Source organism: Hemicordylus capensis, chromosome 2 (assembly GCF_027244095.1).
Source record: "Hemicordylus capensis ecotype Gifberg chromosome 2, rHemCap1.1.pri, whole genome shotgun sequence".
Taxonomy (NCBI): Eukaryota; Metazoa; Chordata; class Lepidosauria; order Squamata; family Cordylidae; genus Hemicordylus; species Hemicordylus capensis.
The window spans coordinates 239472509-239495326 of NC_069658.1; the positions used below are offsets into that span (position 1 = coordinate 239472509).

Sequence of the window (22818 nt, forward strand, 5' to 3'; positions counted from 1 at the left end):
AAGAGACGCAAGAGGTGAGGAGGCATAGGAGTCAAAGCAGGGCCTGCTACCCTCCCCAGCTTTCCCTGCAGGGTCTGATCTCACCCATTCCCATCTCAGTGGTCTTCTTTGGCAGAATACAGGAGGGGTTTACCATTGCTTCCTCCTGCACAGTATGAGACGGTGCCTTTCAGCATCTTCCTATATCTGCTACCCGATATAGGTGTTTTCCATAGTCTGGGAAACATACCAGTGTGGATTCGAACCGGCAACCTCATGCTTGCTAGGCAAGCCATTTCCCCACTGCGCCATTAGGTGCCTGTCATGAACAGGTCTCTTTTCAGATTACTGCATTCTGGAATTTCACCTCAGCAGAAGCCCTATGCAGATGTTTTAGTAAAGCCACTGAGCTCATGTGCAGCAACTAAACTGGGGCCAGTCCTCCCTTTCAGCATGCCACTCTTCATGCCATCTGAAGAGGCAAACGATGCGTCTGTGTGCACAGGTGCTTCCGTGAAAGGGAGGCTCAGGCACAGGCCCCTGATCACAGAAGCGCCTGCAGCCACGGATGGGGTGCTCACCTTTTCAGACAAATGCCTAACCGTGAGAGGTGACTGACAGGACCAGGGTGGGACTTCCGCCCCCACTTTAGCTGCTGTACACGAATACAGCAGTTGTACTAAAATGTCCAAACAGGGCTAGAGAGCCATCTTTTCCATTTGACTTTCTCCTCTGCTTGTCACAGAAAGGAAATCCTCCACCTCCTCAATTTGTCCAGCCCCCTTTCAAGCTCAGCAGGCAAGAGGGCTTTTTATTGGCATTTTCTGTACAGTGAGTTCCACTGTATGCATTATGAATATACCCATCTTTTAAAGAGATACACCTTTATTTTAAAAAAATAAGGCCGGGGACAGGGGGCAGAATGAAAAGGATCATGGCTATACTTGATGCTACCAAGCAGCCTCCCCTGCACCTTTGAATTTAGCTTAGACCCTGTGCATAACTGATGTTGAGAGGAGCATGTGGTGCTTGGTCCGCCCCCATTTGCACCCAAATAGCTGAGTCAAGGATGCATCCTGAACAAGGGCAAACAACCTGGTGAGGCAAAGCACCTGCCTTGAAGCCAGAGGCATAGCAAGCTCTAGAGGGGCCCGTGTTCAAGAGTTGAAGATGTGCCCCTCTCTTCTTCTTTTTTGTTTTGTTTTGTTGTGGCCCCACAGGAACGACCTAATTTTTTAAAGGAGAATTTCCCTATAACCCCTCCTGCTATGGGGTGGCAGGCAGCAAGCATCTCACTGCTGCCGCCTGGGATATCTTGAGTAAAGTCAGGCCGGAGCTGGCATATCCTCCCTAAATGCCTGCCTGGAAGCGGTAATGGGCTGGATGAGGGAGAATAAACTGAAGCTGAATCCAGATAAGACGGAGGTACTTATTGTGCAGGGTCAGAACTCAAGAGATGATTTTGATCTACCTGTTCTAGATGGGGTCACACTTCCCCAAAAGGAACAGGTTCGCAGTCTCAGAGTACTTCTGGATCCACACCTCTCCCTGGTTTCTCGGGTTGAGGCGGTGGCCAGGGGTGCTTTCTATCAACTCTGGCTGATACGCTAGCTGCGTCTGTTTCTCGAGACCAATGACCTCAAAACAGTGGTACATCTGTTGGTGACCTCCAGACTTGACTTTTGTAATGCGCTCTACGTTCGGCTGCCTTTGTACATAGTCCGGAAACTTCAGTTGGTTCAGAATGCAGCAGCCAGGTTGGTCTCTGGGTCATCTTGGAGAGACCATATTACTCCTTTGCTGATGGAGTTACACTGGCTGCCAGTAGGTTTCCAGACAAAATACAAAGTACTAGTTATAACTTATAAAGCCCTATACATCTTAAGCCCTGGATATTTAAGAGAGCGTCTTCTTCACTATGAGCCCCACCGCCCATTGAGGTAATCTGAGGAAGTCCGTCTCCAGTTACCACCAACTCATCTGATGGCTACACAGAGACGGGCCTTCTCGGTTGCTGCCCCAAGATTGTGGAATGCACTCCCCACTAAGATACAATCCTCCCCATCTCTAGCAATTTTTAACATACATCTAAAAACCCATCTTTTTAACCAAGCTTTCTCAGCCTTTTAAAATTTGTTGGTTTTAATTTTGTGATTGATTTTAAATTGTTGAATTGTTTTAACTTTTTATATGTGTTTTAATTTTTTTATGTTAACCGCCCAGAGACAAAAGTTTGGGCGGTATATAAATGTGATGAATAAATGAATCAATGAATAAATGAATAAATTCTCCAGTTAAAGTCATCATCCATATCAACTGAACATATCATCCATAGGACACTTTTAAGCACTGTAACCACTAAGCCTAACCACTGTCAAGTTATCAAATACCAATTTTAAAGTTAAATTTGTAACCTCTAGCCTCGGAGGCAAGATGCCTCTGAACACCAGCTGCAAGGGAGCAACAGCAGGAAAGAGGGCATGCCCCTCAGCTCTTGCCTGTGGGTTTCTCAGAGGCATCTGCAGGGCTACTGTGCAAAACAGGATGCTGGACCAGATAGGCCACTTGACTGAGCCCATGGAAGATGGGGCAGTGCTCTCCTTCAGCCAGACCCAAAGAGAATATGGGGTTGAGGGGCAGGGGATTCCTTAGTGCCTCCACTCACCTCCACTCTGATTGTAGCGATTCTGCAGGATCACCAGGTCAGTTCTGAACACCTGCTCATACTTCTGTGAGAGATAAGTCTGTGCATCAAAGTACTGGGGATCTTCCTCCTCTACTTTGTTTATCCAGGGCACTCGAGGCAGATATTTCCTGGTGTTGCTGTCATACTGAGCAAAGAGCTGGTCATCCACAAACCCCAGGATGCTGAGCTGGGGCAGTCCCTGGTCAGGCTCTGACAGTGCAGTGTAGAAATACTTCATAGAGTGGGAAGAGGAGCCTGCAAAGGGGGCAGAGAAGGCCGGCAAAATTAGGAGTGTGTGTAGAAAGGGCTACCCTAGCAACCCATTCCCCACTTGTCCTTACATGCCCCTGCCTCTGAACCTCTATTTGTTCAGGACAGGAAGATCACATCCATCACATCACAGTCTGATTAGGACCTAACACTCCCCTACCTATTAAAACCATCTCACACTGGGAGATGGGCAGTTTAATCAGGTTTCCAACCTACTGGGACAGCTTTTCTCCCTTGCTCTTTAATCTTCCCAGGGATGACAGACTACAAAAGTGGGGACTTGGGCAATAAGGAAACCTGCTTCCCATTGGACAGACATGTGGCAGTTGACCTGCCTTGCTTAAGCCTATTTGAAAGCAGGTATCCCAGCGCTCTCAGCACAGGAGCTTGAAAAGCCACCTACGATGGTGGCTGTTGCCTTTTTACCCCTGGTGGCGCAGTGGTAAAACTGCCGCCCTGTAACCAGAAGGTTACAAGTTCGATCCTGACCAGGGGCTCAAGGTTGACTCAGCCTTCCATCCTTCCGAGGTCGGTAAAATGAGTACCCAGAATGTTGGGGGCAATATGCTAAATCATTGTAAACCGCTTAGAGAGCTCTGGCTATAGAGCGGTATATAAATGTAAGTGCTATTGCTATTGCTATTGCTATCTAACACTAGTTCCAATGTTATGATAAGATTCTGCTTGTAAGTACACTCATAAGTCCTACGCCTAGTGTCAGGAGATAACAAAAACATTTGATGTATTTTTTTATATTTGTATTTTTCTTCTACCACCCTTGATTCTTGTTCCCTCTACTCTACTAAATATCTTCCTATAGGTGGATTTAATGGGCTGGATGTGTGTGTTTTGAATACTCAAGAGGAAGGGTCTCTCTCCCACATATCTGCCAACTGGATATTCAAAGAAAAGATGAATCTGGCAAGGTCTCACTTTGGGGAAATGGAGGAGGCTACTGGGGCCAGTAACCCCAAGCAAAACTCCCATGAGGCTACAGGTGCTCCTTACTGTGCCTCTGGTTGGCGTAAATAAAAGAAGTGGTGCCAGCTACCCCAAGGCATCTGCAAATTGGGGTCTCTCCAATGAGCAGACTCTGCATGCAGGGAAGGGAAGGTGGCGTCTGCATAAGCAGGGAGGATATCACAGGAAGGAAAGGGGGATCCCCAGAAGGCCAAAGAAGAGAGGGAGGCATAAGAGGGAGCAGGAGGTGGGGAGGAGCTGAGGAGGGCAAAATGGCATGTGGTTGGGGAGTGATTAGTGGAGGAGGCAAGAAAGATTCTTTGGCTGGCAATGAAGAAGAAAAGGACAGGGGGCAGAAAGTATGGAACACCAAATATTGGCAGGATGAACATCTGCAGGGAGAGGCTTCCTACCACTTTCCCTTCTTATCAGAGTTTTCCATTAAAAACTGTCCCCTACCCCCACCGATGCAAATCTAACCCTGCCCCCTGCAAGTGCAATGAATAATATGGTTTTTAAGTGCAATCCTTTTGACTTTGAAAGGGGCAGCTGTGTACTGAGGCAGCAAAACCAACATGACAGGAGTCTTGTGCAAAGACACAGGCTGGATAGCAAGATGGTTGTTTTGAGGTGGGAGCTGGGCCAAGAGAAAGGACATAAGATAAAAAAAGGAGGTTAAGTAGGAAGACGGGGGGGGGCACTATTCAGTACACAGCTTCCTGTATAGAGAGAAGAGCTGGTCTTGTGGTAGCAAGCATGACTTGTCCCCTTAAGCTAAGCAGGGTCTGCCCTGGTTGCATATGAAAGGGAGACTAGAAGTGAGAGCACTGTAAGATATTCCCCTTAGGGAATTGAGCCGCTCTGGCTCAAAGAGAAACCCCTGGATCTGCAGCTTGCTTGAGCATCACTTCGGACAGGTACTTTAGGAGGCCCACCACCCCTTCCTTCCATGCCTCCAGGAGCTTACTGTTTTTCTTCCCCCAGATCCCCTTCCCATCCTGGGTATGAGTGTGAGAGTTTTAAGGTACAATCAGCTAGGTCAGGAATTTCTTCAAGTAGGCAAATAAACTAATGACAACGGGTACAGCAACCAGCCTCAGAATTGACAATGAAGACACTGAAGTGGTGGATAGCTTCTGCCTTTTAGGATCGACCATCAACAGTCAAGGATCCAGCAGTCAAGAAATACGCTGCAGACTACCACTTGGTAGAGTTGCAATGAAGGCCTTGGAAAGGATATTTAGATGCTGTGACGTGTCTACACCTACAAAGATTAGAATCGTCCGGACTATGGTTTTTGCCATTATATATGTGAAAGCTGAACTCTGAAGAAGCAAGACAGAAAAAGCATTGATGCTTTTGAACTTTGGTGCTGAAGAAGACTTTTGAGACTATGGACAGCCAGGAAAACAAACAAATGGATCATAGAACAAATCAATCCAGGATTCTCACTCAAGGCACAAATGACCAGGCTCAAACTATCATACTTCGGACACATTATGTGAAGACCCAGTTCCCTTGAGAAGTCCATAATGCTGGGGAAAGTTGAAGGAAAGAGAAGAAGAGGACGACCAGCAGCAAGGTGGATGGACTCGATTACGACAGCAAGGAATGCACCACTGAGAGATCTTAAAGGCCAAGCTGAAGACAGATCATCCTGGAGAGAATCTATCTATGTGGTCGCTAAAAGTTGACACCGACTTGATGGCACTTAATCAGTCAATCAGGAAAATTTCCCCTGTCAGCAGCCTCTTAGTAACATCTCTTTAGATTCCAGTGGATCCCAGCTTTCTCTGCCAAATGCCTTCCTTGAATGTTAAACTCCCTTTAAACTGATAATCCTCCTCCTTTCCACTCATTCATTCATTCCATTTATAAACCACCCCATCCAAAATGCAACTGAACAGGAAGGAAGACATTATTATAAGAATTTTGAAAAATAAATTCCTGCCATAATCAACACTTAGCTCAGAAAACCAACATAATATGATGGAGAATCCTGTAATCCATTTTTATCACCGCTCTTCATACTGCTGACTATTAAAGGGTTTTATTGGGTTTTTTGCTAAAAGGCGTGAGCCAGCTCTGGGTACAGAAGAAAGCTGTGGTTCCTGTTCTAGATTGCTTGCAAAACACTTTTGGTAAGTAACATATATACTAAGGTAAGAAACAGGGCAGAGTGACTCCCGTTTGGGTGAAGCAACCCAAATCCACCTCCTCTTATTGCAGGCGGAAATGGGGGGAAATATAGCCTAGAAAGGCCTTGCTTCCCCCGCCACAACATTCAACAACTGGGTTCCCCTGCCACAACATTCAACAACATTCAAAAACTGGGTTCCAATTCTGCTTTCCAGCACAGGGGGCAGTTTAGCCCCAGAGATACTCACCTATGTAGGGTAGCAGGAGAAAGTGAATTGTTCCCAGGAGAGCCCAAAGGGCCCCCATTCACTTTACTCTAGAAGCCTCAGCACCACAGCACAGCAGGGTGCCCTGATGCGGGCTCTCTTTAAAGTGACCCGGCCGGGCCCTTGCCACTCCCTGGGCTGGCTGGGTGACGAGGAGGCTCTGCATTTTTTGTTGTGTACTGCGAGCCGAGGGAGGGGTAGTGGGAGGAGGAGAAGCCCTGCCCTGCTGCACTTCACACCAAACAAGTTGCCCTGGCTGCAGCCAAACTAATCCAATCTCCTTCTGCAGCCAGAAAGCATGTTCGGAGAGGGCGGGGAAAGCCAGAAATAAGCCAAAAAGCCAGTTCAATTTCCTGCAGCCAGAAGCGTTTGAAAAAAGCCAGATTTCAGGTTTTTAGCTTTTAAAAAAGCCAATTTCGCCATTTTTCTGATCTGTGGGTTAAGGACCCTGAGTTCCTATTGGCTGGGGAGAAAATATCCGACCAGTAGGAATAGGCCTCTCTGTTTGCAGTGGTTGCTGGGCAGGCTGTGAACGCCTCAAAGGCGGAAATGGAAACTTTTAGGAATGAACTTTGGATGGCTTTTTGAAGCGAGGAAGACACAGGGTGAGACGATGCTTGGAGAGGCAGGAGAGAGCTCGTACTAAGAGGGATCAAATCCTCCTTTGCGGTGTGTTAAGTGGAGGTTCAACTTTGCCCTTAATGGAGCCGACTGCTGCGTCACGTTTACTGTCTGTGGAGCGCCTGGCACAGACATGAGTAGTACTTACAGGTGAAACTCGGAAAATTAGAATATCGTGCAAAAGTCCATTAATTTCAGTAATGCAAATTAAAAGATGAAACTGATATATGAGACAGATGCATTACGTGCAAAGCGAGATAAGTCAAGCCTTAATTTGTTATAATTGTGATGATCATGGCGTACAGCTCATGAAAACCCCAAATCCACAATCCCAGAAAATTAGAATATTACATGGAACCAAGAAGACAAGGATTGTAGAATAGAACAATATCGGACCTCTGAAAAGTATACAGTGTACTGTGCTTGATTGGCCAGCAAACTCGCCTGACCTGACCCCATAGAGAATCTATGGGGCATTGCCAAGAGAAGGATGAGAGACATGAGACCAAACAATGCAGAAGAGCTGAAGGCCGCTAATGAAGCATCCTGGTCTTCCGTAATACCTCATCAGTGCCACAGGCTGATAGCATCCATGCCACGCCGCATTGAGGCAGTAATTGCTGCAAAAGGGGCCCAAACCAAGTACTGAATACATATGCATGCTTATACTTTTCAGAGGTCCGATATAGTTCTATTCTACAATCCTTGTCTTCTTGGTTCCATGTAATATTCTAATTTTCTGGGATTGTGGATTTGGGGTTTTCATGAGCTGTACGCCATGATCATCACAATTATAACAAATTAAGGCTTGACTTATCTCGCTTTGCATGTAATGCGTCTGTCTCATATATCAGTTTCACCTTTTAATTTGCATTACTGAAATTAATGGACTTTTGCACGATATTCTAATTTTCCGAGTTTCACCTGTAGTTCTTAAATATTAACTTAATATTATTATATAGTTTATTATTAAGTTACAGTGATCAACGTGGCTTTAATTCTTTGTGACCAAGATAAAACACTTCATATGGCAAGCAGCAGGCGAAGGTGTTGCCACATGGGATGATAAAAATAATAAATCAAGAATAATAAATAATAAATCAACTGATTTTGGACAAATAATAAATCAACTGAATTTGCTTTTTTGCAACATTTTGTCTCCCAAGAAGAAGGAGTCCTCCTGACATTTCTGCTTGAACACTGCACTCTGCCATGGGATTCTGCAACCAGAAGACCATGCTATCCATCACCGAAAGGAAAGAATAATTGAAGTGTAGCGCACCTTAAGTGGCACAGTGGGGAAATGTTTGGCTAACAAGCAGAAGGTTGCCGGTTCAAATCCCCGCTGTACTGGAGGCAATGGTAAACCCCTCCTGTATTCTACCAAAGACAACCACAGTGCTCTGTGGGCACCAGGAGTCGAAACCGACTCGACGGCACACTTTACTTTAGAGCTGAAAGGGGTCTTGGAGGTTCTCTAGTCCAACCCCCTGCCAGGACGCCGGCAGCCCCCACCCAGCCCACCACCCCTAGCCATGCCCCCTGCACCTCACGTCAGATGCAGGGGGCATGGCCACATTTGCAAATGGGTGCACCCTGATTGCAAGCAAACTTAGGCACAGCTGCATTTGGAGCGTGGCTGGGAGCACCTCTACCTGCTGCACGGCTCCATTTTTGAACTTGACAGCCTGGGTTCATTGGAGGGGGGGGGCCTTTCCCAATGGTGGTTCCATCCCTGTCCCCTGCTCAGGGTAGGAATTTGCTACAACATCTCTGACAGGCAGCCATTCAGTCACTGAAAAGTCCCTCACTGCAGGGTGTTTTCCAGAATGACAGCTTAAAAGTGATTTGCAACTGTAGGCTTGGTGTGCCTTCATAGGATCTTACATATGGAACATTTGCACACCAACAGCCTGAATCAGAGCTTATCTTAACATTTCAGGCTTACAGAACCCTGAGGGACCAGGTTCGCAATCTGTGGGTGCTCATTGATCCAGCATTGTCACTAGAGGCTCAAGTGGCCTCTCTGGCTCGGAACACCTTTTATCAACTTTGGCTGATATGCAAACTGTGACAATACCTGGACAGAGATAGCTTGGCCACAGTTACTTATGCTCCGGTGACCTCTCGCTTAGCTTACTGCAATGCATTGTATGTTGCCTTTGAAAACGGTCCAGAAACTGCAGCTGGTACAAAATAGGGCTACAACTACAAGATTACTAACTAGGACTGGACGTTTTGATCATATTACACCAGTGCTTCATCAGCTGCACTGGCTCCTAGTCCGTTTCCAGGCCCAATTCAAAGTGCTGGTTTTAACCTTTAAAGCCCAAAATGGCTTGGTTACCTTAAAGAACGCCTTGCTCCATATGTTCCTACCCGTACCTTAAGATCTTCTTCAGAAGCCCTCCTCTGGGTGCCCCTGCCAAACGAGGTGAGGAAGGTGGCTAACGGAGAGGGCCTTTTTGGTGGTTACACCCCACTTATGGAATAGCCTCTCCAGTGAGGTTCGCCTGGCTTCATCACTTTATTCTTTTAGATGCCAGGTAAAGACCTTTTTGTTCACACAGGCTTTTTAAATGTGGGTTTTTAAATTCGGGTTTTCAGATTTGATCTGATTTTCAACTAATTTTAAAATGAGTTTCTAAGCTGCTTTGTATTGTACTTTGTATTTCCTTTTCACCGTTTTTGTCTGTTATGATTTAATGTGTTACTAGCTTAACCAGCGCAGAGCATCTGTGCACTAGTACTTGATGGCTCCCCTCACCCCCTGCCACAGCCCCCCTCACCTCAGAGATCTCTCCACCCTCACCTGAGCTGCACTCCTGCTCCTCCTCTTCCTCCATTCTGTTGCTTCCATCCCCCTCACCCCTCTTTCTTCCTCCTCCATCCCTTTACTCCATCCCCCTCACCCCTCTTGGTCACAGCTGCAGCATTGTAGTACCTATTGGCCAAGCTGCAGCCCCCTATCCCCAGAGACCTCCTCACCCAAGCGCCGCTACTGCTCCTCCCCACAGGTGCAGCAGCGGCAGCAGTTGACTGGGCCGTTCCTCCCCTCGCTGCCACTACCGCCCTGGCCGCTTGTTCCCCTCAGGCCGCTGACCATCCCTTTCCTGCCTCCCTCCCTCCACCAATGACCTTGGTAGCCCCAAACAGCAGCAGTGGTTGCCTGGGCCCTTCCTTGCTGCCATGGCCGCCATGGCCATTCGTTCCCCTCATGCTGCTGACAGGCTCAGGCCCGTCCCTCGCCCTTTCTTCTTTCTCTCTTCCCCTCCCTTCTTTCTCTCTCTCTCTCTCCCCTCCACTCTCTCTTCCCCTATCTTTCTTCACCTCTCTCTCCTCTACAATCAAGAACATCTTCCGACCAGTAACAGTTGCATTCCAACTGACCTTTTTTTTTAAAGAACAAATATTACAGTTTAAGATACTGCTTAGAATGAAACACTTTCATATAAAGTTTTAAAGGGAAAAAACAAAAGATAGAAAGAAAAGGGGGGGAAAGAAAGAGAAAACAACAACAGATGAACAATGCATATATATGTAATCACCTTCTAAAGCACATACAATTCATTAAATTTTGACCATATAGCTTGAAACTCTTCTTTGCCTAAACAGCAGAAAAAACCCCAATTCAAATGCGGAGAACAAACACATTTTGGTAATCCAAAGCTGACGTTCCGGAGTAAATCTGCTTTTCTAATGTTGAATTATGATCTTTTGGGCCAGTCCCCAAGCACGAAGAATCCATAGTTGTTGATAGAGTGTTAAATTCCATATCCTGGGAATATATCCCAGGAGAACATAGCTATCTTTAAAAAACAATGATAATTGCAATGTCTTATTTACAATTTTATGGACTTCATCCCAAAAAGATGCAATAATTGGGCATGACCAAACAATATGTGACAATATAACCGCTGCTAACTTGGCAAAAAGACACCTTTTAACGTGGTGATTCTCTTTATTTAGCAGGGGGAAAGTAACTGGCCCTATCCACCCCCAGCACAGTACCTCCAGTGACTGTTGCTGGTGTCTGTCTTAGTTTCTTTTTAGATTGTGAGCCCTTTGGGGACAGGGATCTATCTTATTTGTTTATTATTTCTCTGTGTAAACCGCCCTGAGCCATTTTTGGAAGGGCGGTATAGAAATCGAATGAATGAATGGATATCCCTTCGTAAATATTACATCTCCAGCAAACCGTGTTCTAAAACCAGCCCTTCCTGAACATCCTCTGGGGAGTCCAGTAAGAGCGAAATAAAATTTTTTGCTGATCGTCTCAATTTGAGATCTATATATGCTCGTTTCATTATCTTTAATGCTGTTAACCATTGGTCTATCGTAATGGTATATTCAAGATCCTGATTCCATAGTACACGAATATAATCAATATCAACTTTATCCTTCTCTTTAAGTTTTAAATAAAATGAAACTGTAAGTTTAGCTTGTTCTGGTAAATGTTCCAAATCCAGTAGTAATGATGGACTTTCTGAAGCAGCAAGTGCATCATGTCCAAATAACTGTTAAAAGATGTCTTAATTGTATATATTGTCAATTGGCATTCAAAAGGATATTGAATTCATTTCTCAAAGCATCAAAGGATTTAAAAACCTCTTCCACGGTAATTAATTGATCTAAAGTGATAATATTAGAAGTTGCCCAATTGTTAGTTCTAAAGTGAGCCAGCGTGGTGTAGTGGTTAGAGTGCTGGACTAGGACCGGGGAGGCCCGAGTTCAAATCCCCATTCAGCCATGAGACTTGCTGGCTGACTCTGGGCCAGTCACTTCTCTCTCAGCCTAACCTACTTCACAGGTTGTTGTGAGGAGAAACCTAAGTATGTAGTACACCGCTCTGGGCTCCTTGGAGGAAGAGCAAGATATAAAATGTAAATAATAATAATAATAATAATAATAATAATAATAAAAAAGTTTGATTCATATCACCACCAAGGATCAAATGGTCAAAAGTCAAGGTATACAGATGTGCAAAACAATTATGTACAACTTCAGGAGAGTCCATAACTGGACCATATAGATTAGGGATGTGCCCGAACCGGTTCGGAGGCCATGCTGGAGGCCTCCGAACCGGTCCAGTTCCGAGCCGGTCCGGCGGTTCGGCACGGAGGGGGGTTGTACCTTTAAGGGCGGGGGGTAGTACTTACCCCCCCCACCGCTCTTCCCTCTCGGGCGCTGTGGTTTTCCTTAAAGTTTCTGGGGCGGCAGCGTTCCTCCCTGCCGCCCCTGCCCCCGTCGTTAGCCTTCCCGTGCCGAAGTCAGTAACACGCATGTGCCCATTCCGGCGCGCGTGTGCACCTGCCGCCGCTGCGCGCGCACTCCGCAGACGTCACACGTCGACGTGTGACGTTTGCGGAGTGCGCACGCGCGGTGGCGGCAGGTGCGCGCGCGCGCTGGAACAGGCGCATGCGTGTTACTGACTTCGGCACTGGAAGGCTAACGACGGGGGCAGGGGTGGCAGGGAGGAATCACTTTAAGGAAAACCACAGCGCCGGAGGGGGAAGAGCGGCGGGGGGGGAAGTACTACCCCCCCGCCCTTAAAGGTACAATCCACCCACCCCCATGCCAAACCGGACCGGTTCGGAGGCCATGCACATCCCTAATATAGATTCACCAAGGCCATACGTTGGCCACCATTATTAACAATAAGTATAATAAAACAACCATCATCATCTGTAATTTCCTGTTCTATAATTAGTTTAGAAGATTTATGAATCAAGATAGCAGCAACACCTCGAGCCCTTGTAGAATTTGCACTAATATATACATTTCCCACCCAACACTGTTGTAACAAAGACTTTTCAGTTGGCAATATATGAGTTTCTTGAAGAAAAGCTACTTCAGCAGCCATCCTTTCCAATTTCATTGGAAAATAAGCAATTCAAATAAGCAGATATGGACATAGATAATCAAATAAATAGCAACTCAATATGCTTATTTGACTGCTTCTCCCCCTGCACGGCTGGGTAGGAATGCAGGGGGACATGGGTTCTGCTTACTGCTGGGAGGGAGAGAGGCTCCCTTCCCCCATCTCCCTGCCAAAAAGCTTGAGGGCTCTGCTGGTTGGTATTGTTTGCTTTTGATCAGAGCACTTTTAACCCTGGGGTTCTTGTGGCATCTCCTTTCAATTTTCCTATTAATTTGTCTTAATTTCGTGATTTGGGGGCTTCTGATTTCAACCTTCACCCATTCAGTGGCATTTACTGAAGAGGAAGCCCATTGAACTGAATCATTTACTTCTGTGCAATCCCATTTGCTTACTATGGTTCAATAGCATTGTGACGATTGGTTGATTTTACAGCGCCTCTCTGACCCATCCATGAAACACCCCACTTCACTAGCCCTACCCGCCGCAGTGTTGGCACACTTCCGATCAATCCAAATACATCCCAAATCAGCTGAAAAATTAGCCCAAACTCCCCAGAAAGACATTCCCCCAATTGAAAATCGCTCTGCTGGCTGGAGGTGGGATGCTGGAGCTGGGCCAGATGCAGAATTGGTTGGGGGACCGGGACTGGCAGGAGCTCTTAGCAGGTGTAATTCACAGCAAGCCTTCAGTGGGTTCTCTCTGCTGCCTCCTTGCATACCAGCAGGAGATCAAGCTGCAGAAACCCAAAACAAGAGAGGAGAAAGTTAGAGAGGTGAGTCACACTAGCAGTGTGAGGCCCGAAAGGAGGTCTGCGGGGAGAGCGGGCTTAGCTCACTCTCCCCGCAGACAATCAAGAAGCTGCCCTGGGCGGCTGGATTGGCCGCCCACACAACTGCTGGCTCCGTCATGGAGCAGTGGGGGCTGCGGGGATTGGGGGCCATGTGGCCCCCGGCAGTTCCTGGATGCACCACATGAGTGCCAGTGCGCAGGGCATCCTGGAGAGACCCCTAAACCCGGGAGGCAGCTTACAACACCCCAGTAGGGGGTCTACTTGTATGTTGCCGCACACCGTGGCAACACATGATCAAAAAGATGAGGTTAACGGAGCGCTCGCTCCGTTACCCTTGTCTAAGGGGAGGGGTAGTTTGGGAGGTTTTTCTGCCAAGAACCGCATGGCTCCTGTTGCAGCACACGATCACCCAAAAGCAGGCTAGGCTCCCTTAGCCCACTTTTGGCCGATCATGAGAATAGCCTCACTAGCTAAGATCACGAACCAATTGTTGGCGGGGTGCATTAGAAGCCCAGAGCTGGAGGGGACACAAAGGTAATCTAATTCAAAGTTTGTGCTGAGACCACCAGCCACTGACGTATCAGAGTAGAGTTCAAGTGCAACCCTTAGAGGTGTCTGCTCCACAAATGCCTACAGTTTATGGCTCAAGTCAGCAAGCCAAGTTGCATGCTTAACAAGGAAGCAGAAAAGCCACACAGGAAGACTCAGCAGTTTGCCCTGGAGGGAGGAGAAATCACTTCCTGAGGATCCACTCTGGCTCTCCTTTGCATCCTGGGCAGAACCCCCATCCCTGAAGGTAATGAAAGAGGGCAACTCTGCATGAGTTCAGGTGAGAGAAAAGACGGGCAGACTGAATGGGAGGCAGGTCTCATCCAGTGTGTTCCCTAACTGATATTATCTCCTGAAAAGCCTTGAGGTTTGGCCCAGATCAGTAGCAGCCCTTTAACATTTGGGCACATTTCCCATGGAGACCATGACAACAGCCCTTTCCATCTGGAGATGGATGCCCTCCCTCTCAGAAACCACCTACCTGTAGTGGAACTGTGGGACTCCCAGCTGCTTGCTGCAAAGGGGAGAAAAGAGAGGGAGTCAGTGTTGCCTGCATTGCAGGGAGGGGGCTCCAGTGTCCCCAACTCTTTCCCTCTTTATTCCCCACCTCCCTTCTCTATCCGTTCAGATCTGATTATGCCCTAAGCCACTGCAAATCCATCGTGCAATACAGCTAAGGAGCAGCCTGGAAGATCTCCAACTTGTACAGCCCCACAGAGGCAAAGAAGATCCCAACAGTCATGGCCACCTTCCCTTCCCAATCAACCTGCTGTCCACCTCAACTGGCACATGTGGGTGGCCCAGAGATTCCCAGGAAGCAGCCTCTGAGCCCTCCCCAGGTCTGGGGCTCTTGCAGGTCAGGCTTTGCCACATCCATCCTGGGGTCCAAGTGGTATCCCTCTTGTGATCTGCAGCATTTCTCCTTTGCCACAACATCCAGCCATGAAAAGCCTTCCCCATCTCAGTCAGTTCTTAGATGACTGACTAGCTTATCCAGCTGCTGTTTTTTATATCTAATGCCGCCAGTATCTCATGGCTGGAACCTCCAGTCATTTGCAATAAGACGAGAACTGGCTGCTGCTGCTTGCCCTCATACACTCCTTGCTTCCTACTGGATGAATGGTTGTGATGTCATGGAATGTTTGATAATATTTGAATTTTTCAGGAGCACAAGAGTACACTTGCAAATGCACTTCTTCTGGGGGCAAAATCAATGTAACTCTGGTTGGCAGATATTTGATTTAATACACAGATAGGTCAAAGGGAATTTAAAGAGATCACTGGTAAGAGGCTATGCATGCATGGAGGTAATGAACACAAACTGGGAACAAAAGCAGGGATGTCGGATCATGCTGCTCTCTGGGAACCTAAACACTTTGGTAACAGAAGCACAGCGCGAACAACAGTATTTGGCAACCTCTGCAGCACTAAAAATACGAAACTATACAAGATAGGGTGAGAAATTAATGGCTAACACACAATAAATGAAGGAGGAGGGAGCAAAGGAGGCAAAAGGGAGATGGGGAGTGAGAGAGAGAGAAGGAACACACAGTTGGGAGGGAAGAGAAGGCGCAGTGGGAGCATAGGAGCAGGGCCTGCTCTTGAGAGTAAGCAAGAGATGCGTTGCATCGGGGCACAGCTTGCTGGGGGGCGGCTGGGAAGGTGCCAACAATGATGGAACAGAACTTGAAGAAGCAACAGGCTCAAACAGCAACAAACTCCTCATTTGCACTGCACGCTGGATCAGGGCGCAGTGCAACTTGCTGGAGGAGGGTGCCAAGTGCCAAAGGAAGAGCAACGCGCTGGTGTGTGTCCCTCCAACCCGATCACATGCTGCTGGCACCGCTGTTACTGTGTGTCATGTGGACCTGCCTGGCGCATGCGTGCAGCATCCCAACCATCTCCCACCGGCGCCTCCTTCATCTTCCCGCGCTCCAGGCTGAGACACTGTGCTTGCTGTGACTCCCCTCTGAGCTTGTTGTGGGCATTTTGAGGGAAAGGTTTAAACAACAAGCAGCAGCAACCAACCAAACCAATTCTCTAGCCTGTGTTGTTTTCCTGCGTGCGGGTCCGACTGTTCCCCTTCCCTTTTCTTGAGGGAGGAGCTGCCTGAGCATATGATATCAGACAGAGTGAAAAGCTGTGGAGGAGCTGCGCCCTGAAAGGAGCTGAAAACAGGTTCCTCTTTCCCTGCTCTTGAGGGAGGAGCTGCCTGCCTGAGCATATGATATCAGCGTGAGAAGCTGTGGAGGAGCTGTTGCGCCCTGAAAAGAGCTAAAAACAGGAGCGCGTGAGTGGGACTGGGTGAAGGTGAAGGAGTTGGGACTGGGAGCCCCCTCCCACCCTACCACCATTGCTTTGCACCACTGGACTAGCTGGATGGATAATATAATTCAGATGGGTTAGATTTTAAAAGGGCCACCCTTGAGATTAGCAGAAACTGGGTAAAACTAAAAGAATTTTTTTATTCCCCCTTCTTCAGTCTGAGAACACAATCTAAAAAAGAAATATAAGATGGACACCAGCAACAGTCACTGGAGGAATGCTGTGCTGGGGATGGATAGGGCCAGTTCTGACTGACTGATTGATTAAGTGCTGTCAAGCTGGTGTTGACTCTTAGCAACCACATAGATAGATTCTCCCCAGGATGATCAATCTTCAGCTTGGCCTTTAAGGTCACTCAGTGGTGCATTCATTATTGTCACAAATAAGTCCATCTACCTTGCTCTTCTTCTCTTTCCTTCAACTTTCCCCAGCATTATGGACTTCTCGAGAGAGCTGGATCTTTGCATGATGTGTCTGAAGTAGGATCATTTGAGCCTGGTCATTTGTGTCTCTAGTGAACAATTCTGGCTTGATCTGTTCTGTGATCCATTTGTTTGTTTTCCTGGCTGTCCATGGTATCTTCAAAAGTCTTCTCCAGCACCAAAGTTCAAAAGCGTCAATGCTTTTTCTATCTTGCTTCTTCAGGAGTATAATTATCCTATGGTGGTTTGTTGTGGCCATGAATATTCATTTACATGCATTTGCACTAAACAATTAGCACTCTGACATTTACTCAACTAGGTTTACTTCAACTAAGGTTGAAAACTTAGTATAATTATCCCAACCAAATCCAGTATAATTATCCCAACCTGATCCATTTGTTTGTTTTCCTGGCTGTCCATGGTATCCTCAAAAGTCTTCTCCAGGACCAAAGTTCAAAAGTGTCAATGCTTTTTCTATCTTGCTGCTTCAAAGTCCATATATTATATACATAATTATATTATAAACAATGTTATGTATATACTTACATAAAATTTTTGTGTATTAAATTTTGAATACACACTAATTGTATTTCGAATTTTTATTTTTTACAATAACTAAGGGCACTCAACAGAATGTTGCATCTGGGCGCCAGATCCCCTAGAGCCAGCCCTGCATAGGAGGCAAAAGAGAGATGGGGAAAGGAGGGAGAGAGGGAGAGAGGGAACACACAGTTGGAAGAGAAGAGAAGGCGCTTCACCAGTCTGGTCGAGAGTAACTGGAAACACTGGGATGAAGCCCCTTGTCCTGACCGAGCCCCCCCACTCCTTGACACTTGCTCTGCCTCTGCAGCTATTGTTCCCCCACCCCACCGCTGCCTTTCCCTGTTGCCTTTAATATTCCCACCTTCGCTGCTCCGCTCTCCTCTCTCTCCACCTTCGCTCCGAAGTCCACGTGGCAGTGGTGACTGCAGCAAATAGGTGACTGGACTTGGAGCAGAGGCTGGAGCCATTCCCCCAATCTTGCCATGCAAGAGCCCAAGCAGCAATGGTGTCCTCAGTCATATTCTCCCCTCCAGCTTAATGTGTGTAGAGGCGTGCTTTCAAAAATAATAGCTTTCCAAGAGACACAAGCATGGACACACGCTTACACACCCTTACTTGACATATAGATTAAAGTGGATGAGGAAATGAGAAGGGGCTTGGAAAAGTGAGTGAGACGTTTAGTAAACATGACCATCAGAAAGCACCAGACTGCCAGGGGTAATCCGCCTCCCCAACCTGCCCTTCCCCAAGACTAGTATCTTCTTTTTGCACAAACCTGTTGACATATTCAGGAGAGCGGGGAGACAAAGCCCGAGCCTGAGCCATCTCCTCCTCCCAACTGCTTGGGGCAAAGAGATGTAGGTGCAGCAGAGAGAATATTCAGAGCAAAGAGAATGGAGGAATGGGGGAAGGCAAAGGGATACCAGAGGACAACCAACCATGCCTGTTTTGTAACCCATGGACCGCAATGAGAACCAGCAATCTTACGTGAGTGAGCCTCCTGGGCTGCTTGTTTTCAGGTGCCAATTTCATCTTTATTTTATGGCGCTGCTGCTTAACGTCATCCACCACCCCCACTCATGACCGCCCCACCCCCACGCTCCTAGCTTCCCAGGACCTGTATCAGCATCTCTTCCCAAAACAAAATTTTTCCATTTCAATCATGGGAGTTGGGGGAAGAGGCAAGGCAAGAAGTTTTGTCTTTCTGCTGCAACATGATGTTCCCCTTGCAGAGGGCCAGGCTTTTGTAGAGCCCGGCATAGCCACACCTGCTTCCCAATCTCAACCCCCAGGGACCCGCCGCCCCACCATCGCGTCGCCCGCCGCTTGTCCCTGCAGAGGGGGAGTTCACTTCTGCCACAACGCTGCAGCATTACTGCCGTCATCCGGCCCCTTCCACGCAGCTCCCCATTCCAACCTCCACCCGGCAATGCCTAGCTCCATGCCCAGAAATGCATCAGGGGAAAGGCGAAGGTGGAGGGCAAGATCAGGGGAATCGGCTCCAGCCTCCACTCGGAGTCCCGCCACCTGTTTGCTGCTGCTGCCACTGCCATGTGGGCTCTGAAAGGCAAAGGTGGAGGGGGGAGAGCGGAGCAATGAAGGTGGAGGGTGGTGGAAATACTCCAGGCAACGGGGAAAGTGAGTGCGGGCAGCTGCGGAGAACGCGGCAAGGATTAGGGGACCCGAGGCGGGAGCAGCAGCCACAGTGGCAGCCAGAGGGCGAGTGAGCGGCTCAGTGAGCGGCTCTTTGGGATCTCTGCATGGCAGGGTTGAAGGCTCTGTGCATGCAGCTGCGTGGTTTAGAGGGGAAGGTGGCAAGGACTGGCCTTGGGGGCCCCTCAGAGGCTGTGGGCCAGGAGACATTTGTCTCCCTTTGTCTAATTAACGGTATGCCCCTGAATGTCTGGCTCAGTGTCTCTTGATAACTGTGAGGCACTCCAGTGCATCTGCACAGTTGAAATAGATAGTTGCAAGTCCATGACGTCATGGGCTTGTGACAATCTATTTCAACTGGTGGTAGTTGTTATTATTATTATTATTATTATTATTACATTTATATCCTGCTCTTCCTCCAAGGAGCCCAGAGCGGTGTACTACATACTTGAGTTTCTCTTTCACAACAACCCTGTGAAGTAGGTTAGGCTGAGAGAGAAGTGACTGGCCCAGAGTCACCCAGCTAGTTTCATGGCTCAATGGGGATTTGAACTCGGGTCTCCTCGCAGGCGCGTAACAATGATAGGGCAAGGGGAGACAGTTGTCTGGGGGCCCCACTGCCTGGAGGGGCACCCCAGAGGCACCTCATGTGACTCCCCATTGCCCCCTGCCCAGCCCCATAGCCTCTCAGCCACTTGCCCTCTTCGCCGTCTCTCCTGCTTGTTCTCCTGGCCCGCAATCGAAGCAGCAGGCAAGCTGCCAAGAGCTCCTTTTCTCCCGCCTCTCAGCTGATCGGCGGGTGGGCGGGGCTTCCAGGGAGGCCTCCGTGTAGGCCGCAGTGAAGCCTGAACTCGAGTAGGGCCCAAGCCAGCCAGGAAGGAGGAGGCAGCCAGAGTGTTCTCTGCAGCAGAAGACCCCTTGCTGCCCTGCTTAACCCAGACCAGCATTTGCCAGGTAGAGTGTGAACTCCTTTTTGTGGTTACCTTTCCCGCCCCCCCCCCCCATATAGGGATCTGCTTGCCATAGGGCTTGGATATGGGGGGTGGGAGGGACCGAGAAGTCTCTGAATATTTATTTTGAAACAGCTTGGAAAATTTGCTGACTTAAAAAAAACTATCTAAAAAGTCCTATAAGTGGCTTGTTTTATGGCAGAAAATTGCAAAAACTTCTGGAACAGTATTTTATTAATTTTATTTATTCATTCATTCATTTATAAATGCACTTATGTTCAAGTTGTTTTGCAACCCAGAAGGTCTGAGTGAGAACTGTGAAGCATGTGTGGTGCTTTTATTTTATTTTTCTTGTGTGTGAACTGCTCCCCAATAACTTGCAGGGACTTCAGGGTAAATCTGGCCAACATGTGAATGCAGCACCTCCATTCCAGAGGAGATGTGTCTTAAAGGGCTTTAAAAGCCTCCTGTGAAAAACCTCCTGCAATCAAACTTGACTGAATTTGTTCAGAATTCTGAGAAAACAAACATAGGCTCACCCTGCATGGTTGAAAGTCTCCTTTGCTAATCTGCAGCGAGGGGGCTATTTTAATAATTCATCTTTCTAGTGTGTTCTAGGCATTAAAAGTAATACAAATGTATAGTACTCAATGTATATCACTATATATTGTGACGTGTGTGTGTGTATTCAGTGAAATGTATTTGCAGGAAGCATACTTATTTTGGAATATCAGACTTAAACCCTTGGGGGCCTGGGGTGTGCGGAGGCCCTGGACTCTGAGTGGGGGAGCCCCATTTTAAAATCTCGTCTCTGGGCCCACTCCAACCTTGTTACGCCCCTGTCTCCTCGCTCCTAGTCCAGCACTCTAACCCCTACACCACGCTGGCTCTCAAAGTTATCGGTTATCTAGCTGCTGTTAGATTCCAGCCATGTTGTATTTGAATTCATTGGGATGGTGCAAATGTATGTATATCCTATATAATAAAAGCCTTGAGCGTGATCCCATGCGCCCGTGTCTTTTTCGGCAGTTCTGAGCATGCGCGGAGTGCACTTTCAGAACTGCCGAAAAAGATACAGCCTCCCAGAGACAGGCGGCCATGTTGGGGCCAAGCCAAACGGAGGAGTAGCAGGAGGGAAGAGGCGGCAGCGGCGGAAGGTGCCCTGCCGTTGCCACACACATCGGGACCGGGAGGAGAAGAGGGGAATGGGGAGGGAAGAGACGGGAGCCGCGGAAGAAGCCGCGGCGCTGAGGAGCCGTTGGCAACCCTGAGTAGGGGGGGGGGGAGCAAAACGGAGCGCCTGGACTGGGGGGCGGGCGGGCGGATGTGTGTGAGAAAACCAGCCTCACGGACATTAGGACTAGCGCCTTGGTCGCCCAACTGAGGGAACTCGAGGAGGGGCCACTCACGCGCTGTGGTCCAATGCGGCGGGCGTTGCTGCTGCTGCTGGCCCTCTTGCAGCTGTTGCTCGCCCCGGCGCCGCCCCCGGGTGTGTCCTGCCCGGCGCAGCCCCGCCACCCGCTCGCCGCTGCTGCTTCCCCACCTGCCACCCAATCTTCGGAAGAAGCTGGCTGGCCCGCACGAAACCCCTTTTGCGCCTGTCCTTTTGGCCTGGAGGTGGCCGCGGGAGGGAGGAGACGTGCCCCGTGGTGGCAGGCCCGAGGGGGCCATGCGGCCAAGGCTTTGCGGGCAGGTGGAGGGAAGAGGGGAGAAAGCCCAAGGGTTATGCCACCAGGAGGACAAATGCGCTGCCGTTTCCCTGCCAGAGGAACTGGCCTGGCTGGACGCTGGCTTGGTCCGGGTGGAGAGGGGAGCAAAACGGATGGCGACGGGCCCGTCGTGGTCGGACCCAGGGAAGGAAAGGCAGAAAAGCCACATGGGGTGAGGGGTGTGTGTGCGGCAGAAGCAATGCTGTGTGTGCCCCTTAGCCAGCCAGGAGACTCCAGGAGGGTGAGCTACGGGCTTGCGCTCTGGGGAGGAGGGAGGGAGACCAAGCGACCTCTCTTCCTCCTCCTCCTCTTCCACTTCTGCTGCGCTATGGGGATCCTAACAGCCCGAGAGTCAAGCACAAAAAAGTATAAAACAACACTAAAAACTAAAACAAAAGTATACACTAAGCACAATACCCCCCGCCCGCCCAAATACCCGATAGCCAACACACATAATAATAAAGCAAGTGCAAATTCCAGAAACAGAGCTGAAAAAAGCCCCCCCCCAGCCAAGGGCGGGGGGGGGGGAAGAGCCAAGGAGGACAAGAGAAAGGGAGAAGGAATAAAGGACCAAAAAAACAAAACAAAAGGAAACTAGCGCCCGTTATTTTAACGGGCTTAAAAATACTAGTGTATTTAATAACAGGGCATTGATAAATTGTAGCTTCTATTCTAGATCTTACTGGAAGCTGCAAGTGCCTGACAGAGCAGAATAGCTGGTTCAGATCTGGTGGATCAACCCTGCAGATGCAGAAGACACGGGTTTCAAGTTAGGCAGTGTTTTCCCCTTCATTCAAAATATTTTTGGATCAGTTAAAAATTGGACTCCTTGGCAACAGAGCGGGGAGAGGGGAGATAAATAAATGGGATGGGACTATGTCAAGTTACATGTTGGAATATTTCTGCTAGTGTGTATCTGCTCAAGGAGACTTGCACCTCTTTACATTCATGCAAATTCAGGTGCTTAAATATTGGATCATTTGGAGACAGCGGGGAGTGGGGAAAGAAGCATGCAGGATGGGAATATGTTAAGTTGTGTGTTGAAATGTTTCTGCTAATGCATATTTGCAGCTTA

The 22818-nt window shown here is 48.3% G+C and overlaps 1 protein-coding gene across 2 annotated transcripts in view; it reads right to left on the reverse strand.

Moving 5' to 3' along the window:
- LOC128347522 (class I histocompatibility antigen, F10 alpha chain-like) overlaps window positions 1-21916 on the reverse strand; it is a 33537-nt gene extending 11621 nt beyond the window's left edge. The window contains exons 1-3 of one of the 2 annotated variants that reach the window (XM_053302424.1): window positions 21444-21916; window positions 14623-14655; window positions 2645-2920 (exon numbers count right to left, since the gene is read on the reverse strand). In XM_053302424.1, coding sequence (XP_053158399.1) covers window positions 2645-2920; window positions 14623-14655; window positions 21444-21912 — 778 coding nt within the window. In that variant the 5' untranslated portion in view covers window positions 21913-21916. Of the gene's footprint in view, window positions 1-2644; window positions 2921-6282; window positions 6811-14622; window positions 14656-21443 lie in introns of those variants that run through there. The other variant, XM_053302425.1, reaches the window with a different exon arrangement.
- Window positions 21917-22818: the final 902 nt, after the last annotated feature.